Source organism: Eretmochelys imbricata, chromosome 7, assembly GCF_965152235.1.
Source record: "Eretmochelys imbricata isolate rEreImb1 chromosome 7, rEreImb1.hap1, whole genome shotgun sequence".
Taxonomy (NCBI): Eukaryota; Metazoa; Chordata; order Testudines; family Cheloniidae; genus Eretmochelys; species Eretmochelys imbricata.
The window spans coordinates 122,574,642-122,593,903 of record NC_135578.1 but is presented as its reverse complement, the minus strand read 5'-3'; the positions used below and the strand labels follow the sequence as shown (position 1 = coordinate 122,593,903).

The window sequence follows — 19,262 nt, the reverse complement described above, 5'->3', positions numbered from 1 at the left end:
CTGAATCCCATTTCCAACCCCCCAGCAGCGGCGACCAGCCTTCCTTGTTGGTCTTAATCATGACAGCACCCTAACCTGGGAAGTGAGTCCTTCTGCTCCTGGAGGGTCCAATAATGCTGGCATGGGGTGGCTCCCCATCTTAGGAGAGTGGCTCCAATCTCCCCAAGACCAAGGGACCAGTTGCACCCAAGGATTTCCAAAGAGCACCTCCTGGCTACATCCGTCGGGGCCTGATTTGGTCACCAGCTGGTAGCTGGACATCAGAGCAGACAATTAGTGGCATCCCCAGTTAGTGGCCAGGCTCGCTTTGTGTGGGGGTGGGTGGGGGTGTCCTGCACAGGCTGAGACTCTGAGCGGGATCCCCATGGTCTGTTGGTACCAGGTGAGCCACAAAGGAGCTTAGTCGAGCTCCTGTTTGCTGGGCCTCCATAACCAAGCCAACACTTCTGCTGAGCTGCTCTTTGCATGGCTCCAGGTGCTGATAGCATTCACCTCTCCTGGGAGCCACTAAACACCTAATAATCCCTCCTGCTGCCCCCTTCACCCAGCAAAGGGATGTGTTGAAAGATGACCCCCCCACGCCCCAAAAAAGATCTCGACCCAAAACTGTTTATAGCAGAAGGAGTTTCCACGTGGAGGGAGAGGTCTGCTCAGGGGTTCTCCCCAAACTCCACCCACAGAGGTTCACGAGGAAGGGGGACAGGTGTCCATGCCTTGGACTGCCATAGAGGAGGCAGGCTGGCGGATGACGTCTCCATCCTGGATCCCGACCTTGGTCCCACCTCCCCGCTGCAGCCGTTAGTAATAATCGTCCAACTCCTCGCTCTCCACGTCGTCCTCGAGCCCGGGGCGCGGCTTGGGCAGGGACAGCCCCGTCATGTTCAGCTGATCTGGAAAGGCAGCACAGAAGCCAAGGGGTACAGTTCTACCTAATCTCCGCTGTATGGGCCCCAAGCCCCTCCACCTCTCTCTGCCCCGGGGATGGTTAACCCAACCGCTCGGTGGCATCAACACCCTGAATCCCAATGGGCCAAATCCACCCCAGGGCTAATCCCGCTGCCATCAGTGAAGTTTGATTAGTGCCCAAAGCCAAACACAATGTGGAGCTGCTTCTGCTAACTCACAGCAGCGGGTCCAAGCAGCCCAGTGACTGGAACAAGGTGCAAGAAGCCCCCACAGTGGACAATGATGGAATAACCTGCCCCTGAGGGTGGCTTCTTCCTGACCCATCAGCGAGTGGTTGGGGATGCCCTGAAGCAGGCAGGTTTCTAGCCCTTCTAAACAAAAATAACGTATTCATTCTGATCTTGTCTAATGGAACCAACAGCTGTGAGTGTTCACATTTCCTGCACGCACGCACCCACCCCTCCTCCCGAGCTCTCCTGAGCCCCACACGTATCCATCCTCCTGTGCTTTGGCCTAAGAGTCCCCACTTGTCTGTAGGGGCCAAGAATGGGTAAGACACCGGGCAAGGTGTGTGTTGCGTCCCCCTCAAGTGGCTGAGCTGCTAGAGGATAACAGCCCACTGCTGCCTCAGGGAATGGAGTTCCTCCTTTAGCTCAGGTGGTAGAGTGCTGCTGAGGGCGGACCCACAACCAACTCCCCTGCCAGCTCCCTCTCCCAAGCTCCAGCTCTCCTAGCCGAGCTGACAGAGCTGAGCAGCGAGCCAGAGGCAGGGAAACCCCAGTGTAGCTTTATTGCTGATTGGGGAAGGCCAAACGTCCTGGGCACTTCGAGAGGACAGCAGAACCCGGCTCCCTGAAGCGGAGGTGCTGGCCGGGGGGCGTCTCACTTACCCGGCGTCAGGACCGTCAAGCTGGCGAGTGCAGCCACCTCCCCGACCCTGTTCCTGGCGAAGCAGCGGTAGGTGCCCTCGTCCGTCACCCGGACGCCTTGGATCTGCAGCCAGCCGGTCACTTCGTATTTCTGGGGGCCTCCCCTGAACTGGAGTCAAACACGTTCAGCTAGTGTCAGCCGGGCGTACGGCAGAGTGAGAAGCCGGCGGCTGCGGGGGTCCAGCTGTGGGAATCTACCAGGCCACCCCCAGGACAGTGCCAAGGAAAAGGGGTCTCTCTTGGCCAGCCTCCTGGGGCCAACCTCCTTCCCAGTGTAATTCCAATGCAGCCAGCAATGTGACCCCCCAGGGTGAATTTAGCCCATCAGCATCAGCACAAAAGGCAACATGCCACAGCCTGTGACCGAGACAGAGGCCTGCATTGCAGCCCTAGGATACTGGCTCCCTCTAGTGGCCTGGTAAAGGTGGTGGCTCTACACAGCTGGACTAACACAACACCGGGCCCTTGGCTGGCAGTCGCAGCTGTGCAGGGATTTCTGGAGGACGTAGGCGAAGGAAGAGCTCTTTAATGGTAACTGAGGCCAGACAGAAAGCCATGTTTCCAGGAATAGCCCCCATGCAACACCTCTATCCAGAGACCCCCATCGCAGCCGGCTGGGAAACGCGACTCTCTGGATCCAAACTGGAATAGGCCAATTTCTTTTCAGATGTGAAAATCTGAGGCTTTCTTTTTTTAAAAAAAAACAACAACCCTCAAACACTTAAAAGGGTCTGGGCAATACCCACCCAGCTGTCTGGTTTTCTGCTTGGGTTTCCCCCCCTCCCTCTGCATAAACAGGATACACAAAGCCAGAAGAAACCAATCGATCTCCGAACATTTATGTATCACCCCTGCTCTGCCTTGCCTGGAAACCCAGGGCCTCTGAGCTGCCTCCAGGACTCTGCGCTGGGGAATAAGAGATGCCTAATAGAGGGAAGGCTGGAATTGCTCTTGATTACCAGTTCCATGACAGTCCAGAGCCATCTATTTTCATCCAGCATTTTTATCTGATCTGGGAACCACCCTTCACCCCCTTCCCATTATCATAGCATAGAATCCCTTCCTTCATCCCTGGGGACTCTTCCCCCAACTTCATCTGACCCAGGCACCTCCACCCGCCTCGTGCTGTCCTATCCCAGCAAGACACTGGAATTGCAACACTTTCAATGAGGCTGTAGGTGACCAGTGAAGCAGACGGCTGTTAGCCTGTAGTTAGTGGCGTAAGGTTACCAGCTTTCCAGTTGCTATCAGAGTCTATGTAGTCCGTCCCCAGTCAGAGGATGATCGTGGCAGGCCACATGGTCTCCAGTGCCTTGTACAAAAGAAGGCTCAAGTGATAAGAATTCCATCACTTATCTCTGGAGACCCTCCCATGGTCTAATGTCTCAATGAGAGCAAGTAATTCCTTGCAGGACTCAATTTTCCTTTGCTTAATTTCCTCCCATTACACCTACTTCTGCCTCCACGGCCCACCCTAAACAATGCTTCTTTTCTCTATTGTTCATGATGCAGAAAGGTCATTGAGTTCCACCCAGAAGTGGCTGCATCTCACTGGTGATGTGCAGTTTATTATTGTCTGGCACAAATATACCAGCTTCCGGGTGAATTCTGGTGAACAGCACTGAAGTCCTGAGAAAATCCCACAGCTGCGAGGGGCCCGGTGGAAAGCAACAGAAGGGATCACCTACTTCAGGAACCGGGGACGTGGCAGTACTGAGGGATACAACAGCCCGTCCGCAGGCAGGAGGTGCTGAGGAGAGAGGTAGAAAACACTGCCCCACAGCTCAGGGCAGGCTTGCTGTCCCTCCGGCGAGCTGGGGTTTCCTCTGACGACAGGGCGACCCACCCCAGCTGCCCGGAGCTCTGATCCAGCAGCTCACCTGTACAGAGATGTGGGGGTCATCTCCCGGCAGCAAGATCTCCGCGCCGTCCTTCCTCCACTCAATGGACGCCATGGGGTAGGCGAAGACCTCACAGCCGAAGATCACGTCCTGCCCGGTGACGTTCCACACGTCGTAGGGAGGAGACAAGATCTGGGGCTCTGGGGAAGGAGGTGGAGGAGAGAGAGATGAGATAAGGGACCTGTTGGTTCGGAGGATTGGCCAGCCCCTCGCAGGCCCAGCCGAACCCATGTGGGCTTGGCGCTGCCAGGGCCCAGCCCCACAGCGGAGCGTCCGGTGGGGAGATACGTGCAGAGCAAGAGGTCCGATCTCAGGCTGACGGAGACACTTCTGTAGGGCTCCTCGGGGCAGACGGACATACCCCAGCCCAGCATCCCACTCAGACAGCAGCCATACCAGGACAGGGCCCGGTTCCTGGGCCCGGTTCCGGTCTCTCACCACTGGAGTCATTCCTGATCAGCCCAGGCCTGATCGCTGCCTCCTACCCACCCCACGGCTGCTGGGAGCGCTCTGCACTTCATTGTCTGTGCCATCATCTCAGCACACCCCGAGGACCAAACACCCACCGTTGGCTGGCCGGCCCCCTTCTTTACCCACCTCGGTGCTCTGCCCATTCTGCATTTCCCCCCAGGTTGTGCCCGCGTTCCCTCCATCTGCCCGGCAGGGGGATGGAGCCCTGATGCGCCTTCGTGAACATCCCTCTTCCAGAGACAGCCGCAGCCTGTTGCTTCCATCCCAGGCCAATGCACCCGCTGGAGGCAATGCCGCTCCCGGCTTCAGGACCATTTAATTTGGAACTAGGGGCCATAACAACCCCACTCAGCCCCAGAGACTGGGCATCAGTGTCTACTTGTGAATGTGTTATCACCGCAGGCAAGGGAATCTTTCCTAGCCGCTAGGCCAGCGGACTGGGAGTCCGGACTCCTGGGTTCCACTCCCAGTTCTCCCAGCCTGGCCTTAGGCAAGTCACAACCTGTCAAGGTGGGGAGATGGGTGCTAATTCACTAGTGAACATCTGTAAAGTGCTTTGAGATCCTCAGCCGAAACGTGCCAGGGGAGCAGGCAAAAGTCCAGGGTGGAACGAAAGCAGAGCGATTTGAGGAGCGGCCGTTCGTTAGGATGGCAGCTCAGCGGGTGCCACTTTCTCATTAAAGACCTTGTCGGTCTTCCCAGCCTAAGCCCCTGTAACAAGGCTTTCAGCAAAGTCGCCACACACTCAAAGCACGCCCCTCACATGCCGACCATGAGGCCAGGCAGACTCAATTAGCCACCCCACTGTGTTACCTTATTGCAAGCTGTTTAACCCCTGCAATCATCCAGTGTTCTCTGGCCATCTGAGACAGACCCTTTACCTTTGTCTTCCCAGCTACATTTTGCCCCTCTGCCTCCCCGCCACATGCTGGCTTGCTTCCTGCTGCACCAACAAACCCAAAGGTTAACGAATCCTGAGTGACCTCCCCCAAAATCAGGGGATTGGCTTCATGCTCATTTTGAACCAGGAGTCAAGGCTTGGCGTTTTTCATTCGCCTTCTGCATTTCGAGCCTTTAAGCTTCATGATTTCAGGCTTTTGTCTGCAACCAGAAGGGCTAGAAACTTGCATTTAAAAAAAAAAAAAAGAGAGCTCAGATTCTCCCAAAATCCTTTGACTCCAGGAGCTGAGGCTTTAGGAAAGATATCAAACGGCATGAGAGCTGGCAATGCTGTAGCTTCTCTGGCTCTCCCAGCTGTAGTAGACAAGCACTTACAATAATCCCTAGCACTTTTCATCCTTAGATCTGAAAGTGCTTCCCAAAGGAGCTCAGTATCAATTATCCCCACTGTACAGCTGGGGAAACTGAGGCATTGAGCGGGCACCCGGTAAACCAGTGGAAGAAGCAGGAGATGAACCCAGGTCTCCTAAGTCCCAGTCCCCTGTCCAATAGGCCACACTCCTACCCAGTCACAGGGAGGTAAATCAGGGATGTTATAGGGTTACTTGGTCCCACCTCAGTGCAGAGACTGGACTAGATGACCTCTCAAAGTCCCTTCTAGTCCGACATTTCTCTGATTCTGTGTGCAAGGATCTTTCCAAGCACGTACGAAAGCTGCTCCCACCATACATATAACACAGGATAATAGTCACAGTAGCCTGTGGGCAGCCTTTCTGGGTAGAGCGCCGATAGGGGGAAAAACGTGGTTAAAAACGTCACCAAAAAGAACTGTTTTTGCCCTGTGTTTCCACCCTAACCAGAAGCTCAACTGATCACTAGGCCCCATTGCAGACCCGAGGGATTGAGGTCACGGTGGAGAAGCACCCTTTCCCCCCAACAGCTCGTCCGAGATCATGGTGGGGGTCTCAGAGACTGCGACGCCTTGGTTTGATGCATGCCGCACTCTCCACTCCTGGGGGCTCTGCCCGCTTGTGAAGACAGCGGCTGTTTCGGGCTCTGCCTCGCTGCAGGAGACGGTGCTTTGGTTCTTTCTCACTGTTGGTTTGCTGAATCTCCAGCACTAGTGGGACTGAGACTGAAAATACAGCGTCCAGGCAGAAAATACAGCTGCAAAATTCAGCGTTGGATTTTGACCCCTTCCAAACTGTGGGATGTTGGGGGGGAGTTTTCCAGCCTATCTCGGGCTGAGCCATGACACCAGCACACTTGGTACCATCCCTGCCTGGTCTGGTAGTGCGAGTTCTCCAGGGAAATGAGATCATCAAGCCACCAACAGCTCCAGCCAGGAAATGGGGAAGAGACGCCCGCGGGTGCTTTCTCAGTTTGTTTGTTTTAAAAATTGTCTGACGCATTTAAGAGGCAGAATAACATCCCAGCAGCAGCCTGGGGCTTCTCAGTCACTTCTCCCTCCAGCGAACGGCAACATTCTTCCAAAGCCACAAGGTTTGGAAAGCGAACTTGTTAAGTACCAGCCTGGTCCTCTAATCCCCTGCGAGAGCCTGCTGACCACAGAGGAAAGGGCCCAGCAGGCTGCCCAGCCCAGAAACCTCTCAGTGCAGCTATCTTAGGGGAAGTAAGGGGGGCATGCCCCCCCAGCACAACCTCACAGGCGAATTATGGAAGAAGGCGTGTCTCGGCGGCACCTCCTAGCCCCCGGGGGACAATTCGTGTTCCTTCTCCGAGGGGTGACATCAATAACACGCAGGGTCTCAGCTATGCCAAGGCTCCTTCATGCGACTCCAGCTGCTTAAAGGAAGAGTGAATCCCCCAGCCCCTGTGCAAGCAGCCTCCCCAGCCCACATGGCGCCGGCACCTAGGCATAGAGAGCACGTTGGGGGCACGACTGGTGCACACTTGACTGCCACTTTTCTCTGCGCCCTCAGGCCCTGGAAAGCAGATGTAAATTAGAGCAGCCCTGAGGCTCCTCTAAATTACTTCCAGGATCAAGCAGGCTCTAGAATGCAGGAAGCATGAAGGTGGCTTAAAGCCACCACCTTACTACTACCCCAAGTGCAGGAAAGGGGGAACTGAGACTCTCAGGGTTACTTGGTTAGCTACAGCCCAGGTTTCATGCCAGGCCCTGCATGCACTATTAGCTCTCCAGGCGACCTTGCAGAGGACGAGGGTGGGGCTGCTGCATCTCTCCAAGACTGGGGGCTTGTCTCTGCCACATACGATGGGAGGGGTTTGGGAATGGTTGAGGGTGTGTGCAGGGCAGGGCAGTTTTCTGAAGAGGCTGTCGGGGGTGGGGGGTTAGCTTCCAGTATTAATTTTTGTAGCCTGTGTCAGGGGCTCCCACAATCTCAGATCGGCACCTTTATTAGTATTTTTATAAATCCAGCTACCTACCTAAACATGCTGAGGACTGACACAGCTGCAAGCAACTGGAAGAAAAGTCAGTTATTTGCCTCGTTCAGAGCTTGCAGCCACATTCCTGTGGAGTATCCTTGCCAAGGAATTAGATCTTACAAGATAAAGCACTTCAGAGGGAGGTTACTGTGACGGGAATAAGCTGTGAAGCAGTTAGCATATTTGGACATGTAAGGGGCTAACACTAGGTTTCAGAGTGAACACCTCACTGCACCAAACAAGGGCAGACCCATCTCTTTCTTAGCAGGATTGTTTCAGTGTCTGTCTGGAGGCTCAGGCAGGCAGCAGTTCATTCGAGGTTTTCTTCACAATAAAAAAGGATAGAAATGGTAGGTTATTTAATGAAAGCAAATTTGACAGAAAATACTGGAAATAAAAAAAAAAACCCACTAACCCCAGGCTATAGTGTGGAATGGTGTATATTTCTTCGGTCTCCTTCCAGAACCTACCCTACAAACTAGAGATGGTTTTTAAAAAGTAAATTAAAACAAGTCAGAAGACCAGATTAAAGCAGCCCAAATTCCCATTTCCAGAAGCAATTGGAAGATCCCAGAAAGACTGAGGGGTGGGGCAGCTATTTCTGTTTGCAATGACAACTGAGGGTGAAATAAGTCAGCTTGATTTAAAACTAGTCAGCAATGAAACCAAGAATTTGCTAACAACTCTCTGGAATTTTCACATGTGTTTTGAGTGTATTAGCTTCTGAAAACCCCCAGAGATCTTCCCAGAAATTCTTGGCAAAGGTCCCTGAAGATTTCCACTAGGGACTATTTGCTGTGCTACACTGGAAAAGCAGGACAGTTAAATCATTGCTCTGCTACAGGCTTCCAGCATGACCTTGAGTGTGTCACTTCATCTCTCTGTGCCTCGGTTTCCCATCTGAAAGAGACCTACAACTCCCATTGTTATTGGGACTCCTGATCTGGCGCACGGAATGTACCCCTGGATCTTTGGCTGGCATGCAGGGGAAGGCTGAAAGAAAGGTGGTGGAGGGGAAGGGGGTTTGACACCAGACACTACCTGATTCACAGGGTCCCTCGTGGGCCACAGTGAGATTTGCCTCGGGATGGGCATGAAACACCTCCTGGAACTTGCAGATCTGGGTGTAGGTCTTCCCATCAGAGCCACACAGGGCCTGGCTGGAGAGGCAAGCGCACTGGGGCTCGGGCACCTCACCCTTCCGGAGGTCTCCCGTGTCCAGCTTGCACTCCAGATGGTCCCCGCACTTCCCGTAGAAGTGATTGGTGTTGTCTAGGTCACAGATCTGCCCTTCCAGGTTGGCACACTCCCAGCAGCAGTCGCATGGGTCCCGCACCATGCCTGCCAGGCATCCCCGGGGGGTAGGGCATTCCTCTGGGTTGCAGTCCGAGCAGCTCTCTCCTTCCTCCAGCAGCCTTTGCCAGCCGCGCTGCAGGTAGTCCGGGGCACTGGGCAGCGCCCCGCAGGGCCATGTCAGGGCCCAGCTCAAACACAGCAAGAGAAACAGAAGTTGAGAGGGGGTCGGGTTGGCAGGTTTGGACATTCTCACGGGCTCTCTGGGTCTCGGAGTCTGGTCGCCACCATCACTTAGACACTGGACCCCTGTGCAGCATCTCCCTCTTCAAAGCCAAGAAGCCATTAACGTCTGCAAGGAAAGAGAGCTAGGTTACTGGCTTACTAGAACACGGAGATGTTTTTGTCTGGGGAGGCCCAGAGCATGGAGCAGATCTCTGACCATTCAGACATTTGGGTCTGATCAGCATCCCACAGTGTCCCATGGGTCTTCTCCAGAAGGAGAGAGGGAAGGAGGAAGGGCCCCTGTGGGAGGACAAATGAAAGTGTGGGGGTTTGGAAGAGAAAAGTGATAGGAAAGGTGTTTTATTCCCAATCGTGTAGCAGGAGCATGGATCCAGTGGTTCTCAGGAAACCATCAACAGCGTATTTCCTTTCCGGGCGGGCGATGGGCTTTCATATTATTTGAAATGGTTTGGCCGGCCAGCATTAGCTGTGCAGGGCACCCCCGGGGTTCAGCCACCGATTTATTTTGATTCAGGCAGAAGGGCCCGTTACAATCGCTAGATCTGACATCCCTCCTCGCACAGGCGTTTCAGCCGGGGGTTCCTGTCTCCAGCCCAGAAACAGCTGGCTGCACTACAGCGTGTCCTTTAGGAAAACAGCCAACCTCAAATTAAAGACTGCAGGCCACAGAGAATCTACCACATCCCTGTTCCGGTGGTTAATCCCCCTGCCTGTTAGAAATGTGCATCTCGTGGCCCATCTGAATTGGATCATTTCTGCTAGATGAAAGCATCTTCTGCCATCGGCCATCTTCCCTCCGCCCCTGCCCTGGGCAGGGAGCTGGATCTAGTCGTGGTCAAGTTGCCTTTTAATCTTCCCTTCAGTAGGCTAAATAGATGGAGATTCGTGGCGCTGGGAGGGAGTGTGTTCTACTGGTTAGTGCAAGCGACTGGCAGCCTGGGCCCATCACTGCTGAGCCTCAGATTGCCCACGTGTGACACGGAGATAATGCGACCTATGGGTGCTTCACCTCCCTCCTGGACAGGGTGCATTGGGGCTGCGAGCCTGCTTTGAGATCACTAGGGCGTGGCAGTGTTCTCTTAGGATCAAAGGACCCAGCTACTTAGGTGGAGGCAGTTGCCAGCCTGGGACATGGCAAATTAAAGAAGCAATTCCTTCTCCCCCAAGATCACAGAGACACAGGAGGGCCCCCAGCCACCCCAGCGATGGGTGTCTTAAATGTGCCTCGTCCGCTGTGGTTTTTGGAGGTGGGAGTGGGGCAGAGGGGGCGTTCCCCAGACCCACACACCTGTTTCCATTGACTTCAGTGGGAGTTTATTGGGTGCTCAGCACCGCTCAGAAAGCAGGTCCTTAGCTGGGTTTAGCTACAAGTGCCTCCTGCACAGGCCTGACCACAGAGCGGACCTCTCCACCTCGCTCTCTGTGTCTGCTACGCGCACCCGACCCCAGTGGGATCTTTTGTCCAGATCTCCGCGTTCCCCAGGCAGCAGCTGAGAGCCCCAAAGGGGAGATGCATCCCGCAGAGCCACGCTGAGCTTTCGTCCACCACAAGCAGCTGCTCTTGCAAGAATCGATTACCATCTCCTCTGTCCCCATCCAAACATACCCAGAGGAGCCAGCTGGTTCTGCAGGGACGGAGCTGGTTCATCTCTAGACAAAACCAGCTGCCAGGAGCAAAGCCGGAACGCTGCTCCCAGCTGAGCAAGGCTTTTCATTCTCTTGAGGTCCCCTGTGCTCTGACTTTGCTGCACCCCACTTTCCCTTGTTGCTTCCCCCGTGACAGCTGGCCAGATGACCACGCTGAAATGCTCCCATCCCCTCTGAGGCACTCAAACACTTGCCGCGGTGCTGAGGCTGAGCATGCGGAAACTGGGTGCCTCAGGGCTTGTTCTAAGTCACGCCCAGCTGCAGAGCCCCCCACAATGCCTTTCCTGGGGGTCGCCAGGATGCAGCAGCACTCCAGCCCCACATGCGCCCCCTGTGCGGTCCCTACAGCTGATCCCTGGGCCGCCTCTAGCCCGAGGGATGCTGCAGGTGCTTTGCCCTGTGCTTTGTTTGGCATTTTTGCAGCTGGTGGCTTTGTCCTGCCTGGCCCAGTGCTTCAGAGGGGAAAAACTCAATGCAAATCACTCTCTCTAGACTCCAGACGGTCAACTTCCTCCTGTTCCCCAGCGAGTGCCCACTCTTCCCCTTCCTCTAGCACCTCCTCCGGGAGGATCTCAAAGCCCTTTCCAAGCATTCATGGATTAACCCACCTCACAGCCCCATCTCAGACTGGGAAGCGCTATCCTCCCCACTTGAGGGGGAGGCAAACTGCAATGAGCGGGAGGTATCCCAGGCCCTACAGCAAGATGACAGCAAGGAGCAGAGTCCAAGAGTCCTGGCTCCCAGGCCTCCTGCTCTGACCACTAGACCACACTCCCTTCCCAGAGCTGTGAGTGCAGAACCCAGGAGTCCTGGCTCCCAGGCCCCTGCTCTGACCTCACTTGCTAACGGGAGCTGAGAACAGAGCCCAGGCTCCCAGGCCCCTGCTCCGACTGCTAGGGCACACTCCCCTCCAGGAGTCCAGCACAGAGCTGGCAACTCCTGAGTCCCAGCCAATAATCCTACTTAAGGGCAGGGCAGTGAAAAGCTCCTTGTGGCTGGCCTGGGGTTGGGGAGGGGCCCTGCTGTTCTATCAACACCCCCCGGCCATAAACAACATCCTGGGTCTCCAAAGCCCCCCCACAGCTGTGCGCGCCCCCCCCCCCCGACACGCCCCCTTCCAGAGGCCGGATCCGAGCTCTTGCAGCTCCGCTGTGACCCGAGCCGTCGGGGGCGAGCACCCGCTTGCTCCCCCGGGCGCTGCAGGGCAGGCTCCCCCCGGGGACGATGGGGAGGCCCCCGTGCGCTCCGGAGCGGAGAGGCCGCCAGGCAAGGGGCTGAGCGCAAAGGCCTGGCTCCGGAGCGGGAGCGCCGGTTCGGTCCGGGTCCCAGCTGGGTCGGATCCGGTTCGGCCGGTCGCAGAGGCCGCGTGAGGCGCCGGCCGCCGGCCGCCTTTGGGGGTGAAATCGGCCCCTCTCCAGTGCCAAGAAGGGGGCGACACTTTGGGTACCCCGCGGTCCCCGGAGCTGAGCGCCCCGGACTCCCCGCTCCCGCGTGGGCGCAGCACCCGAGTCCTTACCTGGGGGGGCGCCGGGGGGCTGCGCTGGGGGGCCCCGCCGGCCGAGTGGCTTTTCCAGCGGGCTCGCTCGCCCCGCTGATGTCAGAGTGAAACGTGACTCCCCGGCCGGAGCCCGAGCGCTCAGCGGCTCGCCTGGAGCCCGGCCCGCTGTAACCGGACACCCCGCTCGCCAAGCGGCCCCTGGCTGGGGAGACCGGCCCAGCGCCTCGGGGTGGGAGACTCGGCCCCGGGGGGAGCTGGGCGCCTCCAGGAGAGGTTACGAGGGCTAAAGAGGGGCTGGGGCTCTGGCCTGGCACCCGGGCAAGCCAGCTCCAAGGCCCTGTTGGCATAGGGCTAAGGCCAGAAGGGACTGCGATCGTCCAGTCTGAGCCCCGGCCCATGGCAGGCCACAGACGCTTGCCCACCCCTCCCCAGGTGTGCAGCTGCTGGCCCCGGGGCTCAGAGTTGTGCTAACACTGGCCTGCCCCATGCAGACCGTCTGACCCGGGGCTGCGGCTTGAGATGTGTACCCCCTGCAAACTGGTGGGGCTGAGACCCGAGTCGCAGCGGGACTCAGGCTCTGACCTCCCCGAGCGGGGTCCTAGGACTGGGCCCTGAGTGCTTGGGGACCTGAGCCAGACTGGTTTGCGTGTGGACAGAAAGAGGGTTGGGGCTCAAACCTGAGCCAGAGTCCAGGCCTGGTGTGCTGTGTAGACAGACCCCCCTGTGCCTCAATTTCCCCAGCAGTACACTGGGGATAACAGCACTGCCCTGCCTCATGGGGTGGATAAATATGGTAAAGATAGTGAGGTGCTCAGGTAATGAGGGCCAGGAAAGTACCATAAGGCCAGTTTGCAGGTGGGATTTTAAACCAGTGTAGTTAGACTAGTGTATATCTGTGTGTGGACACTCTTTTGTCAGTTTCTGATCAGCTTACTTCACTTTAGGTCAATGGGGAATTGGCTCAAGCTAAATGGAAACAAGCTGCTCTTAAATCAAACCAGAGCATCCAGCCCGCAGAATCTGTTTGAATGAAACTGATTTAAAAATCAATTCAAAGGACACCAGTGTAGAGAAGTCCGGAAATAGGGACAAGGGCAGTGACGGGGAGATGGGCCTTAGCTGCAAGAGGCAGAGTTGATTCCCCCAGTGCCTGGGGCACTTCAGATCCAGGTTTTCATCTCTAGCAAACACCAAGGAGGGACAGGCCTTGCTTTGGGGGATGCCTGGCAGTCTACCCAGAACTTAGGGGGTGACACTGGGAAAGGGGCCATGAAGGCTAGTGATGCGGGAAGGGTCCTGCTCTGAAGATCTGTGGAACAGTCTGCCGAGGGAGCCCCATGGTGGGGGACATTTCAAACAGGACTGTTGGGAGCAATCCTGCAATGGGACATTGGGCTGGGCCTGAAGAGACCTGGGGTCTTCTCCCAGCCCTGCCACTGATCTGCGGCGTGACCGTGGACAAGTCCTGTTATGGCTTCATGCCTCGATTTCCCCATCTGTAAAATGGGGCTGATGAATCCGACCTCCTTTGTCAAGTGCTTTGGGATCGAGGGATAAACAATTCTAAGTTGTTATATTAATTGTCCAGCTTCTCTGGTTCTTTGGCTGCTCACTCGGGCGTAAACCCAGCACTCTGGCTGCTCTTGGGGTACATATCACAGGCCGGCTGCCACCCTCCATGGTACCAAGGGGAGAGAGTTCGGGGGTGTGCCTCACAAGATCGTTTCAGCCAGAGTGGAACAGGTTTCTGGAACCTTTGAGTCATGTGGTTTCTTTTATTACATTGGTCTGGTTCTCCAACTCGCGCTCCACATTTTCCCATTCCCATGGGTTTGTTCAGTCAGGCTGAGAATTCAGACGTGGTTTCTTATGGAAAATATAAGGGTTTTAGCCTTCCGATCCCAGCTTTTCTGGCCAAAATTCCCACAAAAGCCACCAGCCACAAAGGTGTTTTTCCACCCGCTTTGCATTCCGCTCTCTTCCCCCTCCATGCTCTAGTTACTGCCGTGGGCTCAGGGCCCCGCAAGCTGTTCTCTTCCCCAGGCCCCCGGCCAAACACAGTCCAGCTCTTGGGCACTCAGAACTACCCTCCCTTTAGATGCGCAAGCAGCGAACGCCCGACTCAGATCCGTCCCAGCAAGCTGTGTGCTTCGGAGCAGCTCCACCCCTGTCAGACAGGACAGGGATGCCCCCAACTTGGCAACACAGAGGGCTGCAGTGGCAACTGAGGGTCTTGAAGACAGCACCTGTATTTAAATGTAACAACAGGCAGCAGGGCAGCAGCATGGTTTAGTGGGTATAGCAGGGGGCTAAGTATCATGAGTCCTGGGTTCTAGGCCTGGGTCTAGTCACCTCCCGCTCTGTGCCTCAGTTTCCCCCTCTGTACAATGGGGCCATCTGGTGCTGTGTTTACACATAGCAGTGCTGCTCTATCATCCTAGAAGCAACTCATGCCAGGAGTGCCTGCAGGGTTTGAGATGTTCCCACAGCAGCTGTGCAGAAAACGTCTGGTAGCAGATGAAAGAGCATGGGGGAGGACAGGAAAGTCTGGACTCTGGGGCTTCCACCAGAGCCGGTCCATGGAAACCTCTGAAGGAAATAACATCTCAGATAATTCCCCCAGGTGACAACCTCAGCAGCTGATCGTCTGGACTCCCTCCCCCTCTGGGGCTTCCACCAGAGCCGGTCCATGGAAACCTCTGAAGGAAATAACATCTCAGATAATTCCCCCAGGTGACAACCTCAGCAGCTGATCGTCTGGGCCTCACTGATAAATGCATCAAAGGGAAAAGATCTCCATGAGCTCCGGCGCCCAGACATCCTGCCCAGCCTGTAGCCTTCGGTCCATCACACGCTGTTTTCTTACCACGGCTCAGAGAAATCACTAACCCTTTGGGTGTCTTTAATCCCAGTGCACCATGCACCCCCCTGCCCAGGATCCCTCTCCCAAGCTATTGGGGGTAGGGAGAGGGCAGGGTTTCTATAGTCTACATCCAAGCTGAAGCCTGGCGAGGCAGACAGGAACATGTCCCCAGGTGGGATCAGTCTAAACACCTGCCGGGACCAGAGGCCTGAATCGCGAGGGCTCCTGGCGGGGGAAGCAAGATGGGGCCCCGAGGGGTCAATATTCCTGCAGCAGAGAGAAACAGGAGGTAGCTTTGTGGAGCCTACGGGGGAGCCAGACATGAGAGCCTCTCGCCTTGCTCCAGAAGTGCCAGCATCAGAACAGGTGGACAGGAGCAAAGGGTGGGCGGGGGGAGGGGGGTGCACACAGAAATAGCCCCCTCCCACCCTCATCTTGGAGCCGCGCTCCATGTGCAGCAGCTAGAGCCTGCACTTAAACCCAGACGGCAACAGAGCTCTAATGACAGGGCTGGGGAGACGCCCTGGGCTGCCTGTTAGTTTGCTTTGCTTTCCGGGCCTGGCCCGACGCCCCCCAGCAGGCAGGAGTGGGGAGCCGAGGGCTGATCTCCCTCTCCCGATGGGCACGCCAGGGAGTTGTTCGTTCATTTCATTCACACGACCAGCACCCTCCCAGAGTCCTTCCATTCGGGGGCTGTTCTTTTGGCAAAGGAGCTGATGGCCGGGCATTTCCCTCTTCCCCGCAGGGCGTTGCCAGGGCCGGCGGCTGGTGATTATGGGACTGTGCGTGGCTGCATCCAGTGGTGAGCTGGGGCCGGTTTGCTAGAACCGGTTGTTAAATTTAGAAGCCCTTTTAGAACCGGTTGTTCCGCGAGGGAGAACCAGTTCTAAAAGGGCTTCTAAATTTAACAACTGGCCAAAAGTGGCACCTTAGGCGCCGACTCCATGGGTGCTCCAGCCCTGGAGCACCCACGGGGAAAATTTGGAGGGTGCAGAGCACCCACCGGCAGCTCCCCGCCCCACCCATGACCACAGCTCACCTCCGCTCCGCCTCCCCCCCTGAACCCACCGCCCCGCCCTGCTTCTCCGCCCCCTCCCCGCCGGCTTCCCATGAATCAGCTGTTCGCACAGGAAGCCGGGGCGGGCTGAGAAGCAGGCGGTGGCTTCGCACTCAGGTCCAGGGAGGCAGAGGTGAGCTGGGGCGGGGGGTCGTGAGGAGGGCCGCCCGCGACGCAGCAGGTAACCCGGGTGGGGGGGGCATGCAGGGGAACCGCTCCCCGCCCCAGCTCACCTCCACCACCCTCGGCCCGAGCGGGAAGCCACCGCCTGCTTCTCTGCCCTCCCAGGCTTCCCGCCGAACAGCTGATTTGCGGGAAGCCTGGAGGGGCGGAGAAGCAGAGCAGGGAGGTGGGTTCAGGGCAGGAGGTGGAGCAGAGGTGAGCTGTGGTCGTGGGTGGGGCGGGAGGCTGCCAGTGGGGGCTCTGCACCCACCAAATTTTCCCCGTGGGTGCTCCAGCCCCGGAGCACCCAGGGAGTCAGCACCTAAGGCGCCACCTTTGATGTGATCAGTGGGGGAGCGGCCGCTCCCCCTGCTCCCCCCCAGCTACGCTCCCCCGCCCCTAGGAGCCAGAGGGACCTGCCGGATGCTTCCTGGGAGCTGCCCCAGGTGAGCACCTCCGGGACTCCCCACCTTGCCCCCCGGCAGGTGCCTCTGGCTCTTAGGGGTGGGCACCCACTACGGTGGCCCACAAGTCCCTCCTGCCTGGTTCTGGGGGCAGTCAGGGGACAGGGGATGGGGGTGGATGGGGCAGGGGTCCTGGAGGGGGCGTCAAGGAACGCGGGGAGGTTGGATGGGGCAGGAGTCCCCGGGGGGCGGGGGTGGGCCACGACCCCCTCGTGGGGTGAGGAGGGAACCCGTTGTTAAGATTTTGGCAGCTCATCACTGGCTGCATCCCAGAGGTTAGCAACATCGCAAGCGCCAGAGTGGCATCAACACTGGGAGGTGGCATTCCCAATCCCCTCAGCTCTCCCACGGATCTAAGCAGGGAGGGGTCTGTTCAGTGCTTGGATGGGAGATAGGGTGACCAGACAGCAAGTGTGAAAAATCGGGACGGAGGGTGGGGGGGTAATAGGAGCCTATATAAGAAAAAGGCCCAAATATCGGGACTGTCCCTATAAAATCAGGACATCTGGTCACCCTAATGGGAGACAACCCCTCCCACATGCACACACACACACAACACCCCCAAGGCGATGCAAGAAGCAGGCGGATGAATCGGTATGGGGCAGGCCTCTCTCTGAGCCTGGTGTATCTGGCATGGTGCTAGGGGGCGCTGTTCTGCTGGAGGGGACGTCATTTGGAGGAGGGGTTAGACTGCTGGGGTCTTGACCACGTAGGTATCGAATCTCTCCCACAGCATGTCCCCCCGGAGCAGGAATGGGGGGTCCTGAGCACATTCCCTCTGAGGTGGTTCTTAAAGCTCAGTAAGAGCCTTGCAGCAACCCCCCCCCCCCGAGTTTTGTTACCAGGGCTGTTGAGTTTGGCATGTAACTAGCCCCCGCCTGCAGCAGAGACAGGCCAGCAAGAGACCCCTGGGCTGAGCTGTTCGTCCTCAAGGTGCACAGACCACAGCCAGCTGCTGCTGTCCCCCAGATCCTGACGGACGGCTGCAAGTGAAAGCAGGCAAGGCTCATGGGGCTGAGTTCTGCTTTGGGTTCTGGGGGCTCACTTGAAACCAAGGATGTTTTTCACGACTCAGCTCAGCCCCGGCAACTGCATCTCCTTCCTAAAATCCCCTGTGCGCTTTCTACTGGATGCTGGAGACTGGCCCGTGTTAGGCTATAGATATTCAGGCCTGTCTGTAAAGGCCTGTACTCTAAGAATTTAGGTGTATTCTTAGCACTTGGCTAGTTCTAGAGGTAGAAAAGAAAGAATCAAAATCACAGTCTGCCGGTGTAAGGGACTTCTCTCACTGTGACAGTCTGAGGCCCTGTTCTTAGGCTAAGGCCTTTGGCTAAGCAGCAGAGGCAGCCGTAAGCTGGGAAGCGAATGGTCAGATCCTCACATTCCAAACTAGTCACATTGAAAGAAGGTGCTAGTGGGCTGTTAGGATACAATCCTGTCCTGACAGTGCCTATCGCCTCCAGAGAAAGGGAAGTGCCTAGAAGATGTAAAAGGAAACTTAGTTTGAGAGCAACTTGTCTGGCAAGAACTCACTTATCAATAGCTGGGATGTGAAATCCTCACTTCTGTATTGTTTTGTCATTATAGTTCCCACTTTGCTATGAAAAGGAGTACTTGTGGCACCTTAGAGACTAACCAGTTTATTTGAGCATGAGCTTTCGTGAGCTACAGCTCACTTCATCAGGAAAGCTCATACTCAAATAAACTGGTTAGTCTCTAAGGTGCCACAAGTACTCCTTTTCTTTTTGCGAATACAGACTAACACGGCTGTTACTCTGAAACCTGTCACTTTGCTATGGTTTATCTGTATAATCTCTGCCTGGTTCTGTGATTGTTTCTGTCTGCTGTATAATTATAATTTTGCTGGGTGTAAACTAAATAAGGTGGTGGGATATAATTGGTCACATAATCATGTTACAATATGTTAGGATTGGTCAGTTAAATTTCAGGAAAATGATTGGTTAAGGTATAGCTAAGCAGAACTCAAGTTTTACTATATAGTCTGCAGTCAATCAGGAAGTGAGTGGGTGTGGGTGTGCAGGGGGGATTGGAACAGGGAATGGGGGTGGGGAAATTGGAATCATGTTTGGCTGAAGGGGGAAATGGGAACAGGGAATGGGGGTAAGGAAATTGGAATCATGTTTTGCTAAGGGGGGAACAGGAACAGGGACACAGGTGTAAGGCTCTGTGGTGTCAGAGCTGGGAAGGGGGACACTAAGGAAGGAAACTGGAATCATGCTTGCTGGAAGTTCACCCCAATAAACATCGAATTGTTTGCACCTTTGGACTTCAGGTATTGTTGCTCTCTGTTCATGCGAGAAGGACCAGGGAAGTAAGTGGGTGAAGGAATAAGCCCCCTAACAGCCCAGTTCAAGCACCCCCATGCCTTGGGAGAGTTTGGCTCTAGATCTGAACTTTGCAGTGCAGGCCCCTAGCCTTGCTGGATACAGTAGTCTTTTTTCTAGTCCCACATCATTGTGTAGTGTTGCTGGGTGCTGTTAAAGAGCTGCCATCTT

At 56.0% G+C, this 19,262-nt stretch overlaps 1 protein-coding gene across 1 annotated transcript; it reads right to left on the bottom strand.

The window, feature by feature from the left end:
- Window positions 1-798: 798 nt before the first annotated feature.
- KAZALD1 (Kazal type serine peptidase inhibitor domain 1) lies at window positions 799-9,059 on the bottom strand. Its single transcript, XM_077823147.1, has 4 exons — window positions 8,558-9,059; window positions 3,716-3,876; window positions 1,797-1,944; window positions 799-890 (listed from the first exon to the last, which is right to left on the bottom strand). The coding sequence occupies exons 1-4, from the start codon at window positions 9,057-9,059 to the stop codon at window positions 799-801; spliced, it is 903 nt and encodes a 300-aa protein (XP_077679273.1).
- Between the last annotated feature and the right edge of the window lie 10,203 nt (window positions 9,060-19,262).